Source organism: Serinus canaria, chromosome Z (assembly GCF_022539315.1).
Source record: "Serinus canaria isolate serCan28SL12 chromosome Z, serCan2020, whole genome shotgun sequence".
NCBI lineage: Eukaryota > Metazoa > Chordata > Aves > Passeriformes > Fringillidae > Serinus > Serinus canaria.
The window spans coordinates 10,053,217-10,079,090 of NC_066343.1; the positions used below are offsets into that span (position 1 = coordinate 10,053,217).

At 37.9% G+C, this 25,874-nt stretch overlaps 1 protein-coding gene across 2 annotated transcripts in view; it reads right to left on the reverse strand.

The window, feature by feature from the left end:
- Positions 1–25,874, reverse strand: part of EDIL3 (EGF like repeats and discoidin domains 3) — a 248,347-nt gene that overhangs the window by 102,871 nt on the left and 119,602 nt on the right. For both annotated transcript variants that reach the window (XM_050986988.1, XM_050986987.1), the window contains 2 exons: positions 25,574–25,702; positions 6,450–6,563 (listed from right to left, as the gene is read on the reverse strand). In XM_050986988.1, the coding sequence (XP_050842945.1) occupies positions 6,450–6,563; positions 25,574–25,702 (243 nt within the window). The remainder of the gene's footprint in view (positions 1–6,449; positions 6,564–25,573; positions 25,703–25,874) is intronic.

Genomic DNA, 25,874 nt, shown 5'->3' on the forward strand with positions numbered 1-25,874 from the left:
CTTTTTGAAGAGGAATACCATAGTGCTATTTTGAGGTTTCTTATAGTGTAAAGAAGTATTGTTTCATCCGACACACAGAAAATGAATGTTTTGGGGTTTTGGGGTTGCGTTGTTCCTTGTAAAAAACTAATCTGGTATTTTGTGGATGTGCCTAAAATAAGTAGTATATATTACATATATAAGATTCCTATATTAGATTAAATAAAAATAATGGTTTTAAAAAAAAAACTGGGTCCGTGTACTGGGGGGGATACTCTGTTTGGCAAGTTGCCTTTCCCATAAAGGTGGGGCACCGGGGCGAGACAAATTGCTCAAGGGGGCGAGTAAGTAAGTTGGGAAAAAAAAAGAAACACAACACACAAGGATTAAACAAAAGAAATTATAAGAATCAATGGACCCAGGAAAGGGTTCACCATTCCTGCAGGTTTGGGCAGCGTGGCTGTTCACGAGAAGTCTTTGTGGTCAGGACACTTGTGTCATTGCACTCACGATCGTGGCAGGAGGAGTCACCAAAAAGGATGCCAAGGATTAGCCGAGAAATGGTAAAAGCAATATGGCACATGTGGTAATAAGGTACTTTGGAAAAGCAAAGAGGGAAGTTATTGTTCTAGTCCCTGTCGTACAACATAGTTTCTTCAAAGTTGTTGCTCCGATGGTGTTTTCCACTGGTAACTTCCAGAAGATATCAGGTGCCCAAAAGTTTAGGCCTGAAAAAAACCCCGCAAAAAACAAGAAACCAAATTGTAGTAGTTGTCAGTGGAATTGGAGCAAACAGTAGAAGATGCGTGCAACTCTCAAGGCAATGTAGTTTGCGTCCTACTATCACATACGATGCCAGTTGTAAGGATGTGTCTCAGTTCATCTCTCGAAATTCAAAATTAACAAAACATTCTAAATTGCGCAAGAGGGCCGTTTATAACCATCGTAAAGGAAATTTACCCTTTCTGTGAATGAGTAATGTGGCAAATTGAAACTAATACTCAAGCTAGAAGTCAGCAACTGTCATTAAATTCAAAAGCCAGAAAATGAAGATTGGTAATCTCACTTGAGTTTTCCTGTTTTTCAGTATAAAACTTTGGTCACACTCTGGCAAGAATAAGAATCTAAACCCCTTGTTGTTTCTCAAGTGTCAACACCTATAAGTGTATAGTCAGCATTCCTTTTCTCAAATGGTGACAGTCATTTTTCAGGATCAACATTAAATTGGCAGGGGAGTATATTGATGGGATCAATAAATGCAAGTTCTTTCTCAGTTTCCTACATTTACATTATGGGTTATTTATATAATCTTATTCGCATGGGACGTTTTGGAAAATGTCGTAGGTAGGATTTTATTTGGCTGTTCGCAAAAGTGACCTATGTGCATGTGGGCAAACGTGTCTGATGTTAAACGCTCAAGTTTACGGCCCCCGGTAAGCCGCGGTGAGTGGTCACTCTGTTGGCAAGAGCACCTGGTCGCTCACATATCTGGGCCCCCCTGGGGGCGCATATGCCGTCCCCAGCATGCTCCTGGCCTATGTTCCTGTTATGCCGTCTGCTTCTGGGTCTGGCGCCCCCCCGGATGTCAAAATTTTTTTTTTCTCCTTTTTCTAGCTGGCCTCACCCGCCTACGCACCAGACAAGTGCTTCCCAAACTCTCTACATCTCTGGGATGCATTGTGGCTTTTGCCGCTCAGGAGAGCAGAATTCATTCTGGTCAACACAGTTTCCTGATATTTGGTAAGTTTGAGTTATGTGACTTCTATCTGTACGTTCAATCTGATTGGTTTTTTTTCACTTTCAATACCGGAATCTGTATCCAAAACCCAATGGTTTTATACAGTGGATCGGATAATCTTCCTGTTGTCTGTGACGCAGAAACTGCAGAGTACGGGGTCTTCAGTGACTAGGAAGACCTAGTTTCACTTGTTTGAACTCAGAAAGTGTTCAGATGTTTATGAATAACAATTATGATGGCAATGGATCCCTGGCTCTCTAGTTTAACCCGTCATGTTTTTCTCTTTCTCACTTATAACGATATTACATACTGGCATAATAAAACTTTAGAGTTAGCTGATTTTTTCCATATAAGAGGAACAAGAGGAGTACGCGTAGAGTTTCAAGAAATAGACACCTCCAAGAAAGGAAATGACCAAAGAGCAAGACCCTGCTCAGATCTAAATTAAATTCTTTATATATATTTATAAATTTAACAAAGGTTCATTCAGCTCCCTATTGGCCTTTTTAAAAAAAGAATACGCAAAAAGAAAGCCCATTAACCTTAGCCTTACTTTTTAATAGCAGGTTATATTCATCCTTTTTAATACAAGAAAAGGCTAAGCAAAACACTTGTGGGGGAAACAAAAAATCAAGGTCACCGTGAACTACAAAACATTAGGTGAACATTGAACTCTCACCCACCTATGAACTATCTCCCACTATGCAGGTTGCGTAATTTACATCCTCTTAAGCAAAAGGTTTTCTGTGTAAGGCCAATATCTTCTCAAGATTTTTTTCACCCCCCCAATTTTAAAAAATATAACCATTCTTCTGGAAATAAAGGGGGGGGGGGGGGAGGAGACAGGCATAGCTTATGCCTTACCAGAATGTTCCATAAGTGTCCTGTGTGGTGATGACGAAAAAAGAAACTGAGCTTTGGAGCAAACCACAATCCTCTTTAGGACATCCTCCCATCCTCCCCCATGGATCAATCACACACACACATCATGACCATAGCAAAAGGTGGAATTTTGTTCATTAATATCTTCTCGTTACTTGGCTTCCACAATGAGTTTTTCCAGTATTTCAAAGCTTTGAGCCCATCAGTTCAAACAAATCTGTCATAATTTTGATGAATGAATGAGGAAAGGTTGGTCATTTCACAGTCTGATGTGTTTAGTTGAAAGAAAATCAACTGAACCGTGTTAGACGAATAAAAACATTCCTTGAAGATGGGTAAATCAATAACTTCTACAGAATTATATCTTTTCCCGTTATTATTTCATTTGACGGAACTAGCAATGAAGGCTATTAACTTAAGTGGGTTCCTATGAATGTGGTGAGCTTTATGTTTCAAATTCCCAGCAGCGTGGCCAATTCTGATACCACACTTTACAAAACCAGCTGGTGTGGCTCCTTCCTTCTGACAACCATAACTTTTTGTTTATTTAATCACTTACCATAAGTAAATTTCACTAGGAAATTTTAAAATTCCATGGGTGCTTGAGAGTTGCTCCAACAAGCAATAGGGAGACATTATGGCCAAGAAGAACTTTTTCATGTATCAAATGCCTAATTCTCCACTGACCCACATAAACTACCTCATGGAAGGATAAAGAGGTTTGTTTTTTTGATGTAAATTATAATGCACAGTAAAATCTCTGCAGGTCCTCACAAATTTTTCAGGTAAGGTTAGGTCTTTTAGCTTCGGAGCAGTATCCTTTTGCTTTTCACTAAATAAATACAGAGAGCTGGGTGGCTGCCAGAGACAATCTCGATTCCTGCCTCACAGAGGATGTTGTATAAATCCTGAGAACACTGAGTGAAAGGGCTCATCAAAAGAACAGAGGGAAGGTCTGGATCTCCAGACAGGTGTTCCAGTTAGATAAAAACAACAACAAACAAGCCCCACGAATGAAGGAATGAAATAAAAGCGCAGAGGAACTACTGCATACCCAAGCAACATAAGAAAGCAGAAAGAAGAACAACAATACTTCCAACCAACAACACCCAAACCAAACCTCCAACAAAACCACCCAACCTCAAAAAACCCAAATGCCTTAAATCTCCGATTTTCTCTGCTGAAGAGGGATTCTGAATTTCAGGTGTATCAGGAACAGGGAAACTACTATTTTCGAAACCAGATTGTTCCCTTGGGAGAAATAGCTTGAAGGGCTTAGACAGCTGATTTAAAAAGTAACAGCTATGGCTGCATAATGATTACACTTAAATTTCCCGACTCACCCTAATATCAAATCCATATCACAAAGTTATTAAGCAGCCTCTGTTTGAAAGCACAGCTTGCTGTTGCACCCTGGAACAAAATACAATTGTCCAAAAAACTAGGAAAAAGTATAGGACAATTTGGCTATGTCCACACATGACTGTGGAAAACCAGCAAGGGAGGCAGATTATTTTTGCTTTTATTAAAACCTTCATTGATGTATTATTTGTAAATGTATAGGCATATATATGCGTTAGTACTCTATAATTCTTTTAATAAAACATGTAATAAAAGTAATACTTGCAAATGTAATCTAATTAAAATGCCTAGGCTCAATTTGGTTTTACCGTTAAATGCATCACAACCTATTTTCCTGAAAAATCAACCCCCCCATGAAATGGGTCATAATAAAAAAATTAACTCTTACTCAAGCCTTTGAGTCATTTACCAAAGCTACTTGACAAACCTGACTTTTTTCTGAAGGAGGGACCAATAAGCTCAATTTAACTGGCCTTTCTTTTGGCCAACACACCTCGGTGCTTTGCCTGTGAGTTCACACAGGGGCTTGTCTGTCCCCTGCTTGTTTGCTCTTTTCACAGACCCAAATTCCTGTTCCTGCCGACGCTGATCCTTGTTTCTGGTCCGAGGAGCTGCCTTTTGCCATTCAGCTTCCTGAGATCTCGGGTCTCCTGCTGACACAGGAACATTGCCCTAATCCTCATATTTTGTGGTTTTGTTCTCATTGTTTGGGCTTCTTGGATCACACTCAGGCTCTCATCTCACCCTTAAGTCCTGTTTTAAAAAATCAGTCTTCTGTGATGGATAAGTGTTAGCCCATCAGAGAAACCGCAATTTTGTTCAAGAGTGCTTCACAGGAGAGCTAACATGGCCTTTATTAGGAGAATTATCTAAAAAATCCATTTTCTGTTCTTTGCTAAAATTGCAAACTTTTTTTCATGAAGGTTCAGGAAATGCAATGATCACTTAAGTAATAGCTTTGACTACCCCATTTCCAGCAAACAGGAGATTGGGTTTATGTGATCTATTATCTGAGCAGTGCTCATGATGCAGCCAAACTACAGAAGGGATAAACTCTGAAGAGATGGATGAAATTCCTGGTAGAATTCCAAATGGCAATTCAATTGCACCTAATAAGGAAATGCATGAATTGCTTCACCAGCAAGTTCTGAAAAGCACTTTAATAGTTTTGCTGTGGGTTTTTTTGTTTGTTTGTTTGTGTGTTTGGTTTTTTTTTAAATAAATTCTTTGAGGCAGCCACAGAGACCTGTGACTTTCTCATAGCAAATCTTCATCTTTTATTCCTCTCTAGAACTACATACACATTATGTTGTGCTTCAAATTTTTCTTCTGCTGTGTATAAATCTGGGAATTCACTAAAGCCACTTCAAATAAACATTTGTTGTTATTGGTCCATCCTGTTTTCCTCTCTATTCTCACCCTTACATCCACAATGTGAATGCATGGAAAAGAATAATATTTTTCAGCTTTGTTATGGTTTCATTTATTTATGATCCAACATGTAACACCTTCTTTCTTTTTTTTTTGCAGCATAAAGTAGGATTTTCCTTGCACTAGAAGCTCCCTTTCTTCAGTGTGGATTAGCCCAGTATTTCAGGTATTCTGAATGTAAAACCAAACAGTACTAAAGCCAACTGTCAAATACTTTCCTGTTTCTTTTTATGGTACTGTACATTGGAATTATATTCGCTTTATCCACAATACCATAATTTAAACATCTTTTGTTTGACTAAAACACACAGGCTGTCATCTTTACAGTATTTTAAATCAAACAACCTCTAATATCTAAATGTTAAGGTATATTGCATTTTGTGCCAAAGTAGTTTATTCTACTTTTGTTATTTTTGGTCTTCAGGATTACCTAGTTTATCACACATGAAGAACTTTAGGGATCAGACCTTTCTGGTGCATCCATAGTCAATGTTATTGAAAAAATCATGAGAGATTGTTCCCAGGACAAATCCATTAATGACTCTTAATTCTATTAATGACTTTTCTGCAAAGCAGTGTTTCAAATTTCAGAGGGCTAGAGACATGTTAGAACAAATAATAGATATTTTTGCCCTATTGCTACACTTGTTGATTTCTCCCAATAACATTGCTGAGGACAGGATATTTGATGAGATGATACCTCAGCCAGAATAAATCTTTGTATTTTCTACATTACAATATTTTACTTCTTGTTTAACAATAGATAATACTACACATTTTGCAAATGTTTCCATCATATCAGATGCTTTACTTGAATGTGTGACAGATTTGGTCTTTGAAATTCCCTCAGTTTTGAAGGGAATAACATGGCTATTTTGAGGTTTCTTTATGTGTAAAGAAGTATTTTCACAGAAAATTAATGTTTTGGTTTTGGGGTTTTGTTCCTGTAAAAAAATAATCTTGTATTTTGTATTACTAAATAAAAGTATATATTACATTATTAAAATAATATATTATATTAATAAAAAATAATGGTTTTAAACTGTCCTGTACTTACTCTGTTGGCAGTTCCTTCCCATAAATTCACCGGGACATTCACAGGAATAGTTGGCAACAAGATCTGTACAGATTCCACCATTCCTGCAGGGTTCAGCTTCACATTCATTCACATCTGCAGGAATCACAAAAAAGGATGCCAGGATTAGCAGAGAAATGGTAAAAGCAATATGCACATGTTTAAAAGTACTTGGAAAAGAAAAGAGGGAAGTTTTGTTATGTCCTGTAGTACAACATAGTTCAAAGTTTTGCTCAATGGTTTCCACTGTAACTTCCAGAAGATATCAGGGCCAAAAGTTTGGCCTGAAAAAAACCCCAAAAAACAAGAAAACCAAATTGTAGTAGTTCTAATGGAGCAATCAGTAGAGATTCTTGCAACTTCAAGGAATGTAGTTGCTCCTCTATCAACAGATGCCAGTTAAGGATGTGTCTCAGTTCATCTCAAATTCATTAAACATCTAATTGACAAGGCTGTTTAACCATCTAAAAAATTCCCTTTCTGTGAATGAGTTAGTGGGCAAATTGAAACTAATAACTCAATCTAGAAGTCAGCAAATTTCATTAAATTCAAAAGACAGAAAAGGTGGGTAATCTCACTTGAGTTCCTGTTTTTCAGTATACTTTGTCAAACTCTGCAAGAATAAAACTCCCTTGTGTTTCTCAATGTAGCAACCTTAAGTGTAATAGCAGATTCCTTTTCTCAAATGTGACAGTCAATTTTTCAGTCAACATTAAATTGGCAGGGGGATTATATTGATGCATCATAATTGAAGTTCTCAGTTTCCACATTTACATTTATTCTGCATGGACTGGAAATGTCGTATAGATTTTATTTGCTGTTCAAAAAGGACTGCACGTCTGATGTTAAATATTTTAAAAAGGTAGAGGATGTGGTAAATATGGTGGATGACATGGTAGATAATATGGGAAATCACTGGGAATTGAAGTCATGCTCCTTGCTGTTATGTTGAATCTGCTTCTGTCCCCAAAATGCAATTTTTTTTTTCTTTTTCTGCTGGCATCACAAACTAAAGAAAATGTTACAAAAATATCTAAATCTTATGCATTGTGGCTTTGCTCAGGAGAAGCAGAATTCAGTTCTGTCAACAAAGTTTCCTGATATTTGGTAGTTTGAGTATGTGACTTCTGTACTTTCAATCTGATTGGTTTTTTTCACTTTCATACAGGAATCTGTATCCAAAAACCCAATGTTTTATACAGTGGATAGGATAATCTTCCTGTTGTTGTGAACAGAAATGCAGAGACTGGTCTTCAGTGACTAGGAAGACTAGTTTCACTTGTTTGAACCAGAAAGTTTTCAGATGTTTATGATAAAATTATGATGGCAATGGATCCCTGGGCTTCTGTTTAACCCCTCATGTTTTTCTATTTCTCACTTATAAAGATATTACATACTGGCATAATAAAACTTTAGAGTTAGCTGAATTTTTTCCATTAAAGATGAACAAGAGGAGTAACAGCTTAGAGTTCAAGAAATAAAACCTGCCAAGGGAAATGACCAAAGAGCAGACCTGCTCAGATCTAAATTAAATTCTTTATATATATTTATAAAATTTAACAAGGTTCTTCAGCTCCCTATTTGCCTTTTTAAGCAAAGCCCATTAACCTTACATTTTTATCAGGTTATTCATCATTTTAATACAGGCTAACACATTTGTGGGGGAAAAAAAAATCAAGGTCACTGTGAACTAAAAAACATTAGGTGAACATATGAACTATCTCCCACTATGCAGGTGGTAATTTATCCTCTTAAAAGGTTTTCTGTGTAAGGACAATATCTTCTCAAGATTTTTTTTCCCCCCAATTTTACCATTCTTCTTGAAATAGGAGGAGAAAATGCATAGCTTTCCAGAATGTTCCATATTGTCTGTGTGGTGATGAAGAAAAAATAAACTGAGCTTGGAGCACCACATCCTCTTTAGACAATCCTCCCCCATGGAGCAATCAGCAATGACCATAGCAGAAAGGTGGAATTTGTTAATTAATATCTTCGTTACTTGGCTTCCACAATGAGTTTTTCCAGTAATTTCAGAAGCTTGAGTCCCATCAGTTCAAACAAATCTGTCATATTTGATGAATGAATGAGGAAAGGTTGGTCATTGCATCAGGTCTGATGTGTTTAGTTGAAAAGAAAATCAACTGAACCGTGTTAAAGAATAAAAAACATTCTTGAAGATGGGTTAAATAATAACTTCTACAGAATTATATATTTTCCCGTTATTATTTCATTTGACTGAACATGCAGATGAAGGCTATTTAATTAAGGTGGTTCCTATGAATTGTGGTGAGCTTATGTTCAAATTCCCAGCTGTGCCAATTCTGATACCACACTTTACACCAGCTGGTGTGCTCCTTCCTTCTGAAAAACATAAACTTTGTTATTTTATCATAACCATAAGTAAATTTCACTAGAAATTTTAAAATTCCAGGGTTTCTTGAGAAGTTGCTCCAACAGGCAATAGAGACTTATGCAGAAAACTTTTTCTGTTATCAAATCCTAATTCTCCACTGACCACATAACCTACCTACATAGGAAGGATAAAGAGGTTTGTTTTTTTGATGTAAATTAATAATGCACAGTAAAATCTCTGCAGGATCCTCACAATTTTTCAGGTAAGGTTAGGTCTTAGCTTCGAGGCAGATCCTTTTGCTTTGCACTAAATAAAATACAGAGAGCTGGGTGCTGCCAGAGACATCTGAGTTCCTCACAGAGGGAGGTGGTAGAACTGATAAACACTGAGTGAAAAGGGCTCATCAAAAGACAGAGGGAAGGTCTGGATCTCCAGACAGTGTCCAGTTAGATAAAGAAACAACAAACAAACAAGCCACAATGAAGGAAATGAAAGAAAACCAAGAGGAACTGCAATACCCAACAAACATAAGAAAGCAAAGAAGAACAAAAATACTTCCAACCCAAACAACACCAAACAAAAAACCCAAACAAAACCACCCAACCTCAAAAACCCCAAATGCCTAAATCTCATGATTTCTCTGCTGAAGAGGGATTCTGAATTTCAAGGTGATGCAGGAACAGGGAAACTACTATTTTCTGAAACCAGATTGTTCCTTGGGAGAAATAGCTTGAAGGGCTGAGACAGCTGATTAAAAAGTAACAGCTATGCTGCAGATGATTAAACTTAAATTTCCTATCACCTAATATCAATCCATAATCACAAAGTTATTAAGCAGACTTCTGTTTGAAGCACAGCTGCTGTGCACCCTGGAACAAAACTACATTGTCAAAAACTAGGAAAGTAATAGACAATTTGGCTATGTCACACAGTGACTTGGAAAACCATCAAGGGGCAGATTATTGTGCTTTTACCTTCATTGATGTATTATTTGTATATATGTATAGGCATATATATACTTTTATACTCATCTAAGTATTTAATAAAACATTAATAAAAATTAATACTTGCAAATGTAATATAATTAAAAATGCCTAGGCCTCATTTTGGGTTTTACCTGTTAAATACAGTCACACATATTTTCCTGAAAAATCACCCCCCCAATGAAATGGGTCATAATAAAAAAATTAACTCTTACATAAAGCCTTTGAGTCCTTTACCAAGCTACTTGGTACAAACCTGACTTTTTTCTGAAGGAGGGACCAATAAGCTCAATTTAACTGCATTTCTTTTGGCCAACACACCTCGTGCTTTGCCTGTGAGTTCACACCAGGGTCTTGTTCCTGTCCCCTGCTTGTTTGCTCTTTTCACAGCCCAAATTCCTGGTTCCTGCCACCTGAGCCCTTGTTTCTGGTCCAGGACTGCCTTTTGCCATTCAGGCTTCCTGAAGCTCTCTCCTGCTGACCAGAACATTCCTTCCTCATATTTTGGTTTTGTTCTCATTTTGGCTTCTGGATCACACTCAGGCTGCTCATCTCACCCTTAAGTCATGTTTTAAAATCAGTCTTCTGTGGTGATAAAGTGGTTAGCCCATCAGAGAAACAGCAATTTTGTTCAAGAGTCTTCACTGGAAGCTAACATGGCCTTTATTAGGAGAATTTATCTAAAAAAATCCAGTTTTCTTTTGCTAAAATTGCAAACATTTTTCTTTCCCATAACAAAGTCGATTTAGGATGAAACTTTGTACAATTTAGGAGCAAAAAAATCATCTAGCAATATCTGTTTCATAATTGGCTTCTCTGAAGACCCACAGCCATACACATTGGATAAAGAGCAACTCCCAATCTTCACACTCTCTCCTGTGCCCCAGGTTTCAATATTTTTAAAGAAAACCCAAAATACTTCCCCATACCATTCTGCTTCAAAATAAAACTGTGATATAACTGACAATGTGTTCAAATATCTTTACTTTTGGAAGCTGGTATGACACAATGTAGACAAAAAGATAATATGGAATAATTATCTTTAAGTTTTAATATCTTTAATTATCTTTGGGGTTTAAGCTAAGCTATTGAAGTTGCTTGATGTTCTTTATAGGTTTTAAAAATGCATTCTAGGTATCTTTTCTTTATTGTATATTGATCCTGAATGATTAAATTACACAGGTCAATGCCAAGACAGTAAATTCACACAAAATGTACAATCTTGCTTCCAGAATTTTGTAGCTTGTTATTGTTTAAGCTTGAGCTTTCAGATGGTCAAACTTTTTATTAATGAATTTCCCAGTATCATGACACTCTGCTTACACACTTTTTTTTATTTGCACCAAGTTGCACAATCCCCAAATATTTTTAAGAAATACTAAATGGCAAAGCTCCATTGAAAAGAATTAAATTATACTGGTTTTATTTGGCAAGTAATCTGCCTCATGAGAAACTGAAATTTAATAAAATTATCTTTACAGTGAGCTACTCAGTGACAGGATAAAATTTGAAGGATTACAGCAATTCACATACAGAAAGACACATCTTCCTTAAGAGTAGAACATTTTGGTGAAATGTTTACCAAAAAAATCCCAAATCAAAGCATTCTTCCTCATATTCCTGCAGTTTATATAAACTGTAAAGATTTCTTAAATTAGGTTAACTTGCTAGTTTGGTTTTTTCCTTTAGAAAACTAATAAATAAATAAGTAAATAAATTATTTAAACAAAATGAAAAATGCATCAGAAAACAGCACAGGTGGATGACCTTCATTTTTTGGCAAAAGATACAGAATATATAAATAATTGTCATGATAAATATTTCTTTTAATGATCTTAATTAGAGGTTTAAGAAGGTCTCTAACATGTTCCAAATGAATGTTTGCTTATAATTTATGCAAACAGATAAACTGTAACTTCAGCTATAACTGATCCTTGACTTAATTAGGATTATGCAAAAACAAGCACTAGCACGTGCTTGGCTCAACACTGGTGTGAAACTTTTAAAAATAATGTGGCACATTCCTGTGAAATACAGGAATTTAGTACATTTTATTAAATCTGAATTGGATGTATTAACATTCCACACAGGACAGGCATCTGTTGGAATTCAGAGGTTTACATTGCTTTTTCAGAGCCAGTTTCCTGACCACAGAAGGCTCTCAAAACACTGTGCCAAGAGAACCTGCAGGAAACCTCAAATGTTATGTGCCATGTTGAAGGGATTCACTATTCAGAAATCCTTCTTAGGTGATCTTCAGAAAGAGGGGAAAACTGCTTTGCACTGGAGACAAAAAAAGGACAGACCTCTTGCTCCTCCACCCTTAGAGGTTAAACATTGTATTAATGTTTAACCTCTGATCCTGATCTCATAGTTCCATAGAAAGTTTTCCCCTGATCTCATAATTCCATAGAAAGTTTTCCTGCTCCTGTATTTTTACAGGCGGAGGTAAATGAAATTATTCTGTAATTATTCCTGTAATTATTCCATATTATCTTTTTCTCCACACTATGTCACACCACCTTCCAAAAGTAAAGATATTTGAGCACATTGTCAGCTATATAGCAGCTTTATTTTGAAGCAGAACGGTATGGGGAAGTATTTTGGGTTTTCTTTAAAAATATTGAAACCTGGGATAATCCACCACAGGGCTGTCTGTTAGGATTCTTCCTGAAACATTCACTACAAATATTTTACATTATATTATCCCAGAGCTCCTGCCTAGAATTCCCTCAGAAACTGCTTATCCAACCATTCTCACATTCTTTTTTTCAAAGCAATTTTATCTCTTCTAGGGCTTCTTTAAAAATACTAGCTTACACATTTTTAATTATACTTCTGTAACTAGACTTCATTAAAAAAAAAGAAAGGAAAAAAAAGGTATTTCATGATACTTGGTAACAATCCAGTGTTGTTTCCCTTCCTATTGGTACTACAATATATCTGGGTTAACTTGTTTCAGGAAAATTGGAATATATTGTTAGATTCTCTTCACTTTGATTTGTAAAAATCCAGGCTCTGAGAAACTGAAAAGGTAAGACTATTTTTAAGTTTTATTTTAATTAATACCTTCTTAAATTTCATATGGTAAGTAAAATCCTTAATTTAGACACACCAGCATTTTTTATGATGACTAATTTCCTTCTCCAACACTTAATTTTTCATCTTTTTGACCTGCAATTTACACTTCTGTTCAGTATTATAGGTATAGATATTCTGTTATCATAGCAGTGAAATAAACAGAGGCATGTATTTAGAAATCCAGTTTAAAATTGATTTATTGTCCACAGCATTTTCCTACTTTTCTTTGCATTCAATTGTGGCACTTGCCTTATGCTACGCTCACTTAAAAAAAATTTCAGAATTAAATTTTAAGTTTTGAAGTGACTTCATTTCCATTACAATCACAGGTTTCAGAATGCTAGGATTAAATTAAAACTATTGGAAAAATAATAATAATTTAAAAAATAATAAAGGGAAAGACACAATTAAGTGTATTCCAGAATACATTTCCACTTTAAATTGTCTACTTCAGAGGGATTAAAAAAAGACAGGGCTCTACAAGAATTGTTGCCACAGTAGTGATATATCTTGCGCTGTTAACAAGGTTTTTTTTGTATTTTTAGGTACTTTTTCATCCCTATTTCAATTTTGAGAACTCTCATAAAATAGACCATGCAGTGAAATTATACTCTGCATAGGTACCTACTCTCTATTATGCAAAAACCTTATCTTCTCCTTATAGCCACTGAAAAGTTATTGCAATGTTCTCTGTGGAGTCATACTTCTAACACCGGACTAGTCAGTATTTCCTGATCTCCTATTTACCTGTTTAAATGCCTATTTAATGGCTTTTCATCTGAGGTAATTTTAATCTAATGCAATTTTGCAATAGCCTAGCTGGGACGTTCCTTATTAGTTTTAAAGGAGTTGGTACTTTAAAAGTTTTAATATGCATTGAAGCATATTTTTCATTTTTAATTACTTTTAATGAATACTGGCATGAAAACCTTCGTCCCATTAAGTAACTTACCATTTAATTTTACACTGTAGAAGTACATCTTCAGGGCAACTATTCCTGGCGTTTCCAATGAACCTTATTAAAATAATTGGCTATTTATATAACAAGCATTTGACAAATCATTTAAACTGTAGTTGAGGAAAAGAAAAAAAAATCTTATTAAAAAGTGATTCAACTGGTGAATCATTTTTCATTACAAGCAATGCTCCAAAAACCTCAGCTTCAGTAGTAAGTGAAATTATGGAGCATTGGAGCAACTGGATGATTTGCTAGAAGAGTGTAGGTGGTCACGTGGCAATAAGTCCAATTATTTTCACAATGAGTTTGACCCCAAATCAGAAAATTAGCATTATTTCCCTTCATACATCCCAGAAAAATTTTATCCCTTCAAAATGCCATTGTTTATGCATTTCAGAACAGAGTGAGGGCAGGGTTGCAATGTTTTTACCTGAGCATAGCTATGGCACAGGTTTCTAAAAATGTCACTAGACAAACAAGTCCTGGAAGATACAAAGATGGATTTTCTAAAATGACAAAAACAGGTGATTATGGTTTTTTCCCCATGTGTCTTTATTTGATACACACATGGTGAAGGGTACTCATTTATGGCCAGTCTGTATAAATCTATTTAAACAATCAAAAATATTTGTTTGAGGCACTTGCATAAGTGCACATTTATGTGCTACACAGAGGTAACTTCAACTCTTTCCTGATAGTTTTCAAATTCAGACTCTTAGTTGTACATAAATATATGTTTGTTTTACTGTTAATGGATCTTGTATTTATTCTACAACTACAAGTAGGGGAATGTCACCAAGGAAAGAAACACTGATCACCAATTCTGCCTTTTGGGCTGTGGTGATTTCCTTGCCTCCTCTGCAAAGGTGACAAGGAAGAGCAAATCTCCCTCCCCAGAAAAGATGCAGAAGCTCCATCACATCTTCTTCACAAAGAAGAATATTGTCTTCCAGCGTGTACATAAAATCTGTACCACGTACCAAGCTAATGGTGTGAGTGCTACAATTCCTGTAAAAATCTCGACTTTTGCTGAGAAATGGGAGGGGGTTCTCTCTCTGTTATGAGCATTGACATAAAGAAGTCAGAAATAAGCATTTTAAACTCCTAATTTTACATTTGGACAAAGGCTCTCTTTGCCTTGCACTCTTCTCCGTCTTCTGCAGAATTATTCTGAAGCTCCCTTAAGTATTTAGTGACACAGAAATTGGAGAGGGTGAGAAGGGAGCAGATTAATTTCTCTTTAATGTACAGTGACAACCGCTGGTATGGAAAAGAATGTTGCTTTTAAGTAAACTGTAAAAACTGCATGAGAGTAATGGCTGTGTGCATAAACAGCTCTGCTGGGTACCTGAAAGGATCACAGAGAATACATTTTCAGAGACAGATGCCACCTGAATGACTTGTGGGGAGGGCAAAATGAGATCTGACAAGATTACAAAGGTTACCTATTATTTGGAGGTAAATAACATTTTAAATACTCTTTTGTGGTGCAATGCCTACACATCTGGACCAGGGAACATGAATTCACTGTAAATGTTTTGTTGTAACTGGGCAATTCCTGAACGTAATTCCTGAATTGAATTTATTGCAAATGTAGAGCTGGTGCTTTCTTTAAAAAAAACTTTTTAGAAAATCCCAGAATCCCAGAATGGTTTGGATTGGAAGGGGCCTTAAAGATACATAATTCCAACCACCTTCCACTATTCCAGGCTGCTCCAAGCCCTGTCCAACCTGCCCTTGGACCCTTCCAGACATCCAGGTGCAGCCACAATTAATGCCATTCATGTCCCTCTGCACATTCCCATCTCCTCACTTCCCTTAGTGCAGCTAATTTAGTGCACTAAGGGAAGTGAGTGCACTAGTGCACTTTTCCCTTAGTGCACTTCCAGACAATCCTGGTGAGCTGATTCAAACAGAAGTCTGATGGGGATAAACTTTCAGTGAAGGTGGGCATCATTATTTTTTGGCAGAATCAGACCATCCCACCAGAGGACCAAACAAATCTCAAGCCAAAGCAGGACTGACAGAAAGCCACGTGTGTCTTATGACATCAGACACTTAGCACATGATAAGAAAAGGAAGATAAACAGGATTTACTGATAGTTTTCAGTGTGCTTTGAGAAAAGCAAAGTATGCCTGCATTTGTAAAAAGCATGAATTGCAGAATTTTATACGCAGTTTTGCAGCTGAGAACACGTCTGCACATCCCTACACAGGTCTCAGGCATGTTTTCTCTGTACAAGTTCTAGAAATATCTGGGTGGACTGAATTTCCATTTGCCTACTGGAATGTTTTAGAGTAAATTCCCAGCATGTCAAATCCCAGGAATTTCAGACTGCTGGGCTATTTTCTTTTTGATTATTTTAATCTCACAGGGATCCAGTTCTTGTGGTCTCAGCCTGCTGTCACACAAAGCAAAACATGGTAAGTAGAGACGATCAAGAGATTTTCTTTAAAAATACACTCCTGACTCAAACTAAAACTCTTAGCCAGGTGATCTACAGAAATAATTGTATGTTACTTAAGATTAAGTGCAGAATAAATGCAAACGACATTAATATCCTGGGTATTCATATGAAAATATGACAGCACCATGGGTTTTGCTTGAGATATTTTAGGAGTACAAAGGGATTAACTTGTGATGCAGACTGGTTTCTGCCATTAGACTATTTTATCATTATGCTGAGCTTCAAGCACAAATACTGATTTTTCAAATTTTTCTTGCACAGGCAATGAATGTGATGCAATATCCTTCTCTCTCTCTGTACAATGCATGTTCTCAAAAGTGTATCCACACAAAAAAATACTGCTTATAGCTTCAAAAGAGAACATTCTAGACTACTGAATGTTCTCCTGGATCGTCCTTCTAAGTTCTTTGACTTCTAACTTCTCACTGAGTCTGTAGTACAAAACAAGCCCTGATAACTGAACATGCTTTCCTTCTTTCATTTTTCAGGAAAAATTGCCATGTAAATTTTTCAATTTCCCAACAATAAAGCCACTCATAAAATTTTCAGCTAGTTCAATGAGCAGTACAATATTTTATGTAGGAGTAGGGAACTGCACAGCCATGTGCCAGCACGAGTTCCAAACCCAAATACAATATTTTAATTCTGCATCCATGACACGCCTACGCATACAGATGGCTGAGCACAGTGGCTCTTACAGAAGCAAACAAAAAAACCAAGTAAAACATGTGAGAAAACATGTGTTTTCTCTTTTTTTCTAGCTGCTTTCAGACCACATCCCTGTGTGACGAAATTCTAGCTGGTAAGTGCTCTCTCATTAAACAATCAGATTTAATTTCAAGATTTCCTTTATTTGTTTATCTTCCTCACAGGAATATGCTGGTGTATCTGCTAGAAAGTTGCTGGTGCAACAAAGACTGAACACAGTTCTTCTTTTAAAATTTTGGGTGGCTGTGTCGACCCTAAACCATCACAGTGGTTGAAACTGACTTATGGGTTGCTGTGTCTACATAAATGGGCACAGAAAGTGGGAAAAAATAAGAGAAAATAGATGCTTTGTGCAGCCAAAGTTATCATGTGTTCTTCCTCTAACCATACACCTCTCTACTGTGGTTCATCAACTCTTCCCTGGGACTCAGTGCAACCTCAGTTTATTACAATATTTTTGTTATAAAAACAGGAATGTATGATGCAGACATTACAATGGAATAACTATTCTCAAATTTAGAGTGGACTCATTTCATTCAGTACTTTTTAATTCAAATATAAAGAGAAACTTGTTTGTATAAAACATCTCCATATGCTATATTTTTAATGCAGAACATGAACAAATTTAATCTCTTTTGCAATCAAACAGCAATTCCTGCATTTTTGGAACATTAATTTCTTCCCACCATATAAAAAAAAAAAAAAAAACCCAAAAAAAAAACAAACCCTAAACAAACTCCTTCTTAAGAAAGACACTAATTAGGGGAAGACAGATTTACCCACCTACAAAAAAAATTTATAGTGGCTATTGACAGCCTAAGTGACTTTTACACCATAGAAACACACATCTTCTTAAAAGCACCATTCATTATGTAATTCAGTCAGTGCCTAGGTTGGAAGGAGCCCAGCCCCTCTGTTTAATACTGCCATAAAACCCCAAAGCAATCAGGAAGATCTATTTCCTCCCCCTATGGCACCCTATGAAAGAAACTCAGCCATTACCAAGGCCTGCTTAAGGAAAGCATCAGCTCCATACCCAGTTCTGGTTAAAACAGGAAACAAAACCAAAACAAACAAACAAAAACCCACAAAAAAACTCCCCCAAAAACAGAAAGAAATTTAACAACAAAATGCTGCATAAAGAATACAGAATGTAAGGATGTAAGGAACTTCTGACAAATAAACCTTACAGCTTTCTCTTCATTATAAGTCACTGTTGCTGTAAAATACACTGAACAAAGAAGGTTTTGAGAAGGCCACTGAGAGACAATTTAAAAGTGCAAGAAAAACCAACACACTGCACAGAAAGGGCAACAATTTTAACTGCCTGCACAGGACACACAACAAATGTCTTGAAAATAACAAGTGGTGTACACAAGGCATTCAAAATCTGCTTTTCTCCCAGTATTGTAATAGACAAAGGATGAAACATTTAAAAGATGCTGAAAGACAGCAGGTCGGAAATTGAAAAGGGATTTTTTTTCAGTACACAGCAAAATTAGACTTTGAAACTCAATGCTGTGTATGAGGAAATTGTTAAGATCAGTAACCCAACAAGAATAAAAAAGCTATTTGAATTGTGTATGGATAAAAAAAATAAACAGTGCTATACAAGCAAATTCCAAGAAGAGTGAAACAAAATTGGTGGGGATATTTTACTTCCTACCTGGGACTTTAAGGCAATCTCTGGCTCTTACTGAATCAAATAAAATCTTCAAGTCAGAGGCAAGCCTTGTGCTTTAACCACACAATTTATTTGGACTTCAAGGAAAACAAACACCTCCTTCCAACTGCCCCATTATTGCTGTCAGTGTTGTCCAAACTCACCACAGGTTTGTTGTAAGAGGATCCATCAGCAAAACATCCTCCACTTTCAGCTGACAAACCTGTCATTTTTCACCTCGTTATAGAATTTCCTTTTTCCAGGCAGTCGCCACACAAGCTTCCCTGGACTTCCATGAATGGGACAAAACCACCAGGGGCTCCCACACCTGTTGGTTCTGCTATTTCCTTCAGCCCCCTGACACAGCTTCAATTCTGGGAACATTTTACTGCCTTTTCTTCCAATAGCCTTCAGTGTCTGTTTGTTTTTATATTCTTTACTGGTGAGCTCTCTCAGATGTCTTTCAAATCACCCACTTTCTTTCACATTTTGAGTTAAAATCTGGAATTAGTTCACAAACTAATAATGATGCATCCTTCCTCCTTTCTTGTCCAAGCTACTGGTCAAACACGGGAATAGTTTTCAAGTTTCAGCTCTACAATGCTTAGAGGCACAAGGACAAATTTACACATGAAACTGGCTACTGCACTGTAGAGTTTATTACTGTACCAGCAAGTATTTTGTTGGCAGTATAATTTTTTAAAGCTATTCAGAGAGTTAATATTGATTAATATTAACCTCTCCCTCCCCCACAGAATAAAAAGTTCAAGTTTAGAACAGCTCAAACAGATATTTTCCTCCAAAGGAAGAACCATAGTTTGTGTGTGTCAGGAGAAGCATGAAAATCTGGTGTGGTGCAATTGCAAGCACACTGGTACATTAAATTTGCCCACTTGGCTCTTGGCATGGCTGGCTTGGAGCAACCTGCATCTGTGCAGGAAAACAATGGGTTTTAGTCTTCAAAACAGGGCAGCTGCATGGAAACCATCTGTGGGGAATGGTTTCTGGAGCGCCCTGCCACCCAACTGCAGCCAGGAGTGGTTTCACAAGAGCACTCATTCCTTTTAACACAAAATCTGTGTCACATTCTGCACCCCCCTCACAGTAACTCCTTCCTGGTAGCTGGAAAAGTCACTGTGATTGTGCCCCTGGGATTGGGTAGCTTTGGATGCATGGACAGACTGGGGAATGAGAGGCTGGGAAGCAGTGTCAGGGAAAGGGACTGGGGATCCTGGTTGTGGGAAATAGTAAAGGTAAGGTAAATTCCAGAAAGCTGTAAAAGCAGGCTTTTTTAAAAACAGAAAGAACAGAAAACTCAGAACTAGCTGCAGCTGCAACATCTGAAAGTAGAAGAAGTTGCAGCAAGCAAGGACACCAAACACTAGCTTGAGTTTGAGACTTAGCTAAGATAGACCTTAGGACTGAAGAAGAATATGAAACAAGATATTCTACATCAAACAAGATAGTAAAAAGTTTTAGGCTTAATAAAGGAGTATTGTGTATTGATAAAAAGAAGACAAGCAAGCATTGTGTGAAGGCGCACATTTGCTTTTGGTGATTGGCTAGAACAATTGTCTGTAAGCTTTAGCAATGTGCTATTGGCTAGAATGTTTTCAAAATGCTCTCTAGCAAAGAAATCTTTGCTGGCTGTACATGAACTTTGCCATCTTTCTATTGTCTCAACCATGTAATGAGGCTGATGCTGAAATAGAAGCTCAAAGAATGTACCCCAGCAGTCCTGTCCTGCTTGTCAAAACGACCTCCAAACACAAAGGCCAGTGGCAGTGCCCTGGAGCCAACAGGGATATTCCTGCCCTGGGGACAGCAAGCCCAGCATGGCCAGAAGGGATTGTCCCGCTCTGCTCTGGGCTGGAACAGCCACACCTGGAATATTGGGTGCAGTTCTGGCACCACAACACAAAAAAAGGCTTTAAACTGTCAGAGAGTGTGCAGAGGAGCCATGGGGGTGGAGAATGGTGTGGAGGGGCCGTGTGAGGAGGGCTGAGGGCACTTGGTGTGTTCAGCTGGAGAAGGGGAGGCTGAGGGCAGACCCATCACAGCTACAGCTCCCCAGGAGAGGAAGAGGAAGGGCAGCTCTGATCCCTGATCCCTGATCTCTGATCCCTGATCTCTGATCCCTGATCTCTGATTCCTGATCCCTGATCTCTAATCCCTGATCTCTGATCCCTGATCCCTGATCTCTGATCCCTGTGACACTGGCAGGACCTGAGGGAAGGGCTGGGACTGGGCCAGGGATTTGGGATGGAGCTCAGGAAAAAGATTCTTACCCAGAGGGTGCTGGGCACTGCTCAGGCTCCCCAGGGAATGGATCCCCAAGGCTGCCAGAGCTCCAGGAGAGTTTGGACAACACTCCAGGGATGCCCAGGGTGGGATTTTGGGGTGTTTGTGCAGGCACAAGCTTTTCAATATATAAATATCATGGGTCCCTTCCAGTTCAGGAGATTCCTTGACTGTATACTGAACTTTGCTGGTGGAGATTATGCATCAGGTCACGTGGCCAGAAATGTGTGGCCACTAGCCTTTCCAGCTGTGGCACCACAGGAAAAAGGATCTGTCCCATGGGATGGTGACTCAAGGTAGAATGGAAATCTGCCACAGGGCCGGTGCAGTTTCCCAACACATTTGTGCAGCACATGTGGATATCACAGGCCATCCATGAGGTGGGAGAAGAAAACAGAGAACTCAGTAAAACCCTGGGAAGGGCTTGCTTACACTCTTGAGTGTGTTTGAATAATAACCCTTATTCTTTGAATGCAAGGATTTGTTATGTCTGGTGGAGGTAATGATCCTCAGAACACAAACCCACATGCGACTCAAACCCCTAAATCTGAACCCTTTATTGCCTCAAACATGAATTTTCCTGGTTGGATCTCTGTTCTTTCAGCTACTTGAGTGGAAGCCAGTAACACATATTGGGTCCAGTGTCTCAAATTCCTAATTTTTCCAGTATGCAGTCTCTAGCTGATAGTCACAACAATGCATACTGTATATATCTTTCAACTGGGATTTTTTGTGTTGTGAGGGGTTTTCTTTCTTTTGTATTTGTTTTTTTTTTTTTTTTTTTTTTTTTTTTTTTTTTTTTTTTTTTTTGTTTTGTTTTTTTTTTTTTTTATTTTGGCTTTTGGTTGGTTGGGGGCTTTTTGAGTTTTTTGTCAGTTTTTTTGTGCTTTTTGGTTTTCTATTTCCATTTGGTTTGATTTTTTGGGGTGGTTGGGGTTTTTGGTTTTCTGTTTGATTGATTTGTTTGGGGTTTCTTTTTTTGTTTGCTTGTTTTGTTCTGGTTTTGGGGTTTTTTGGGTGAAAAAGCTGTCCATTTCAATTTTTGGGGTATTTCCATGGATTCTGACTTGCTCTAGGCTGTTTTAATATGGAATCACAATCTGGCTTGGGCTTTAAGGGACTATAAAGATCATCCAGTTCCAACCTCCCAGCCATGGGGATTTCAGCTCTCCTGGAGTCCCTCTGAGCCCTGGAAGGGGCTCTGAGCTCTCCCTGGAGCCTTCTCTTCACCCCCAGCTCTCCCAGCCTTGCTTCAGAAGAGCCCTTGACTTGAATCTTCATTACAATCAGATAAGTTAATTCCTCTAACATAATGGAGGAATATTTAATAAATAGATTTGCTGTGGTATCAGCACAAAATCCAGTCCAGGCCTCTACCTGAGGAAGACTTTCCTGGTTTTGGTTACTTTACAAGCTTTGAAATGGGAAACTTTTTTTTTTCTTTTTTTTTTGCCACTGGGTAACCAGAATCTTTTCAGGCAACCACAGCCAATTAATATCAGTTTTGCAATACATCAAGAATATACAGTCAGTAAAATTGCTAATGATCTTTTTTATAGTTTACATATTAATTATTTACATGGGCAAAAGGTCAACAAATCTCAGAAATACTGACAGGGTGTTTGTTGATGTGAATGATAAAATACCAGCTTTGAGAATGTATCTTGACTGCAAAATCAATCACCTGACTTAATTGACTTGGCAACATAATATTAGACATGAAAGAAACCCAAGATAAAAAGCTTTGTACAAGAGAACCACAATGTGGCTTTTGGAATTCTTGACAGTGTAGAAGAGACGTGCCTTGCAATGAGGTCATTTTAATTTATCTCTTTATGATAAATTTGACAGACTTCTTACTTGATTTACAGTGAGTTCAGAATTGAATTGCTAAACTTCATGAAGCAGAGGAGTTTGTATCAAAGGAACACTGTGAATTGAGCTAAGGTGATATTGTATATAAATGTTAAATTAAGTCCACCACTGAAAATCCCACAATTCCCCCTGACTGCAGAGAGCTCTGTGGCTGCTTCTCACAGCTCCCATCCCCAGAGACCCTGTGGACACCTGGATAGGGTATCTGATTTATCATCCCATCTTAAATCAGATTATCTGAACAGGACTGAATCTCATTCTCGCCCAAAGAATAACTCTTCACATAACCTAGTCTTTTCTCAAATCATTTCAGCTGCCTTCTGGGGTTGTGGTGAGCCTGGGTCAGCTGTGTGAAGGATTTCTCTTATCTTGAAGTTGACACAAACACACATTGCTGATTATCAGGATCATTACCTAACATGATATACCTCAATATTTTTAAAAGGATGCTGTGGATGCAGCAAATAACTCTGATGAATCACTCTGTGATGCACCAGCTGTATGTTCCTTACTCATTAATTAGGTGACAAGAAATGGCATTCCATCCAAAACTCATGCTCAGCAACACATTTTGCTTGATGAGAACTTGTGATATTATTTACTTCTTTAAAAAAGGTCAGCTCCTTGATATTTGATGGAAGAAATGTTGTGTGCCATGCTGATGCTTCAGGTGTAGCTTTTCTATTTTTCAGATTCTGTGCTGCTTTAGTGTGTGGGTCTGGGCTTCATATAAGGGGATGATGGTGAGCTCTGTGCACAGAGCAGGGAGACAAAACAATTCCTGCTCCAGCTGGGGAACAAATGATCCAAATCTCAGGCCCAAGGGCACAAACAACATGGATTGAAGAGAGAAAAACAAGAAGGATGGGACTTCATAACCTAAAGCTATAATTAGACAATGAACTGCAAGGTGCAAATGGAGCAGAGCTGATCCCAGGGAGAGACCCCGTGCCCGGCCGTGCACTTTGGGGCCATTTTGGTTCATCTTGGGTGCAGCCCTGGCTGGGCTCTGCTGCTGCCCAAGGTGGATCCATGGAGGAGATCCTTTGAATAAATCACTGCTCTATTCTGGAACTCTGTCCAGCCTCTGCTCTAGGGCAGCCTGGACAAGGCATCGGTTTCTGGTGACACAGATGGGACAAAGGCATCTGGAAAACACCCTGGATCAGAGCCAGAGGAATGTCCAGCTCTTGCCATTAACGTGACAGGTCCCATGAAGGAGCATCCCTGAGCACGTGTCCATGTGTTTGGGGTTTGACATGAGACATCCATGTGGCTGGACAGCAAACACTCATTTCCATGCTCCCAGTGGAGGAGGTGGGTGCATATTTTCAGTGGATTAAGTCAGTGGAATTGCCCACATTACCCACAAAATTAACTGAAAGTGTGGCCAAAGTTAATGGAATTGAGTATCCATATTCCAGTCTTTGGAGACACTTTGAGGATTTAAGGGACATAACAAACATGAAGATGTTAGCTGAGCTGGACTGTATTGCTCCTGGACACTTCCAATTATAGACAAGTATCTAAATGGAGCAATTAATTCAGGTAGGCTGGATTCAGTGCTTAGTCACTGAACTAATTTTTACATGTGAGTGGAGCTGGATTCCTCACCATTTCCTTGAGTTTTTTACCTTCTGTAACAGATGGCTTCCAAATGCATCAACAGTGTAAGATTTAAAGAGTGATGCTGCTCTTGGTTTAAGAACCATTCATGCACAAAATGGAAACCCCAGAATTTCTCTCGTGAGCTTCTCCTCAGGCAAGCCCTTGTTTTGAATGAGCTTTGCATGTGAAAAAAACCCCAATTTCTATTAAAGTAACAGACAATGCAGACTATAGGTTAGCACACGACCTGCTCAGTCACTAGCAGATGAAAATCCCTCACTAATTGGCTTTGATTGCTGGTGGGGTGGAGTGAGAAGCAAAAAAGCTAACTTTGTGTTAGCACTACCCAGCAGTAACTAAAACATCCCTGAATTATCAATGTTGGTTCCAGCACAAATCTAAAACACAAGCCCACACCAGCTACTGTGAAGACATTTAACTCTGCTCCTGCCAAATCCAGCACACCCAAAATTTCTTTTCCCACGTGGCCCATTTTAAGTTCTCTAACTACACACTATAAGATGAGGATACTGACCTGCTGTTCCAAATCTGACCTGAAAATAGAAAATGCTCTCCAAAGAAATGATGAGGATTAGAAAGAGATCAAGAAACTGTATTTTAAACAGTATTAAATGATGTAAGTCTGGAGGTTTTGGTCTTGAACTTAGATACTGTGATTCAAAGCATTTCTTCATTATTTATAAAGACATAGATAAAGAAAGATGTAAAAGACATTTATCCAGAAATTTCAGGGTTTTTCCCTTTTTTTTAGCATTAATCAAAACAAACACACAAACACTACTGAGATAAGATAGTCCTTCTATTTCAAATACGCTTCTGCAATAAAGCCCTGCAAAATACATTTACCTTGTCCTTGCCATGGCATAAAACATGCACAGCAAGTCATGTCCTATTGTGTCCAGTGGGTTGGTAGTCAGGTCATTTTCTGAAGGCATCAGCACCATTCTGTGGTATTAACTTGCTCACAATATAAAGGCCAAAGTCTGATATACTCCAGAAAACCAGATCGGATATTAATCCTTAACAGTGCAGGCAGTAAAAAGGCTCCTATCTATAAATACAATAAAATTTACCATGTGGAACTTACTGTGCTGGCAGTGAATCCCATTAAATCCCTGTGGACATTTACAAACATAGCCTATGAATGTGTCGCCTCGGTATGCTTCACTAATTTCACATATCCCACCATTATGGCATGGATTGGGAAGGCAGGGTCCTGTGAGAAGGGGAAAAAAAAGAAAAAAAGAAAGAGAGAGAAGTATGTACACATCCACAATAACAACCATAGTAATTTCAGTCATTTATAAGCATTCATTAAAGAAATAAAGTGCCTTACATGGGCCTCTATATTCCACTAACTCAGTAAAATACACCCTTCACTTACTTCA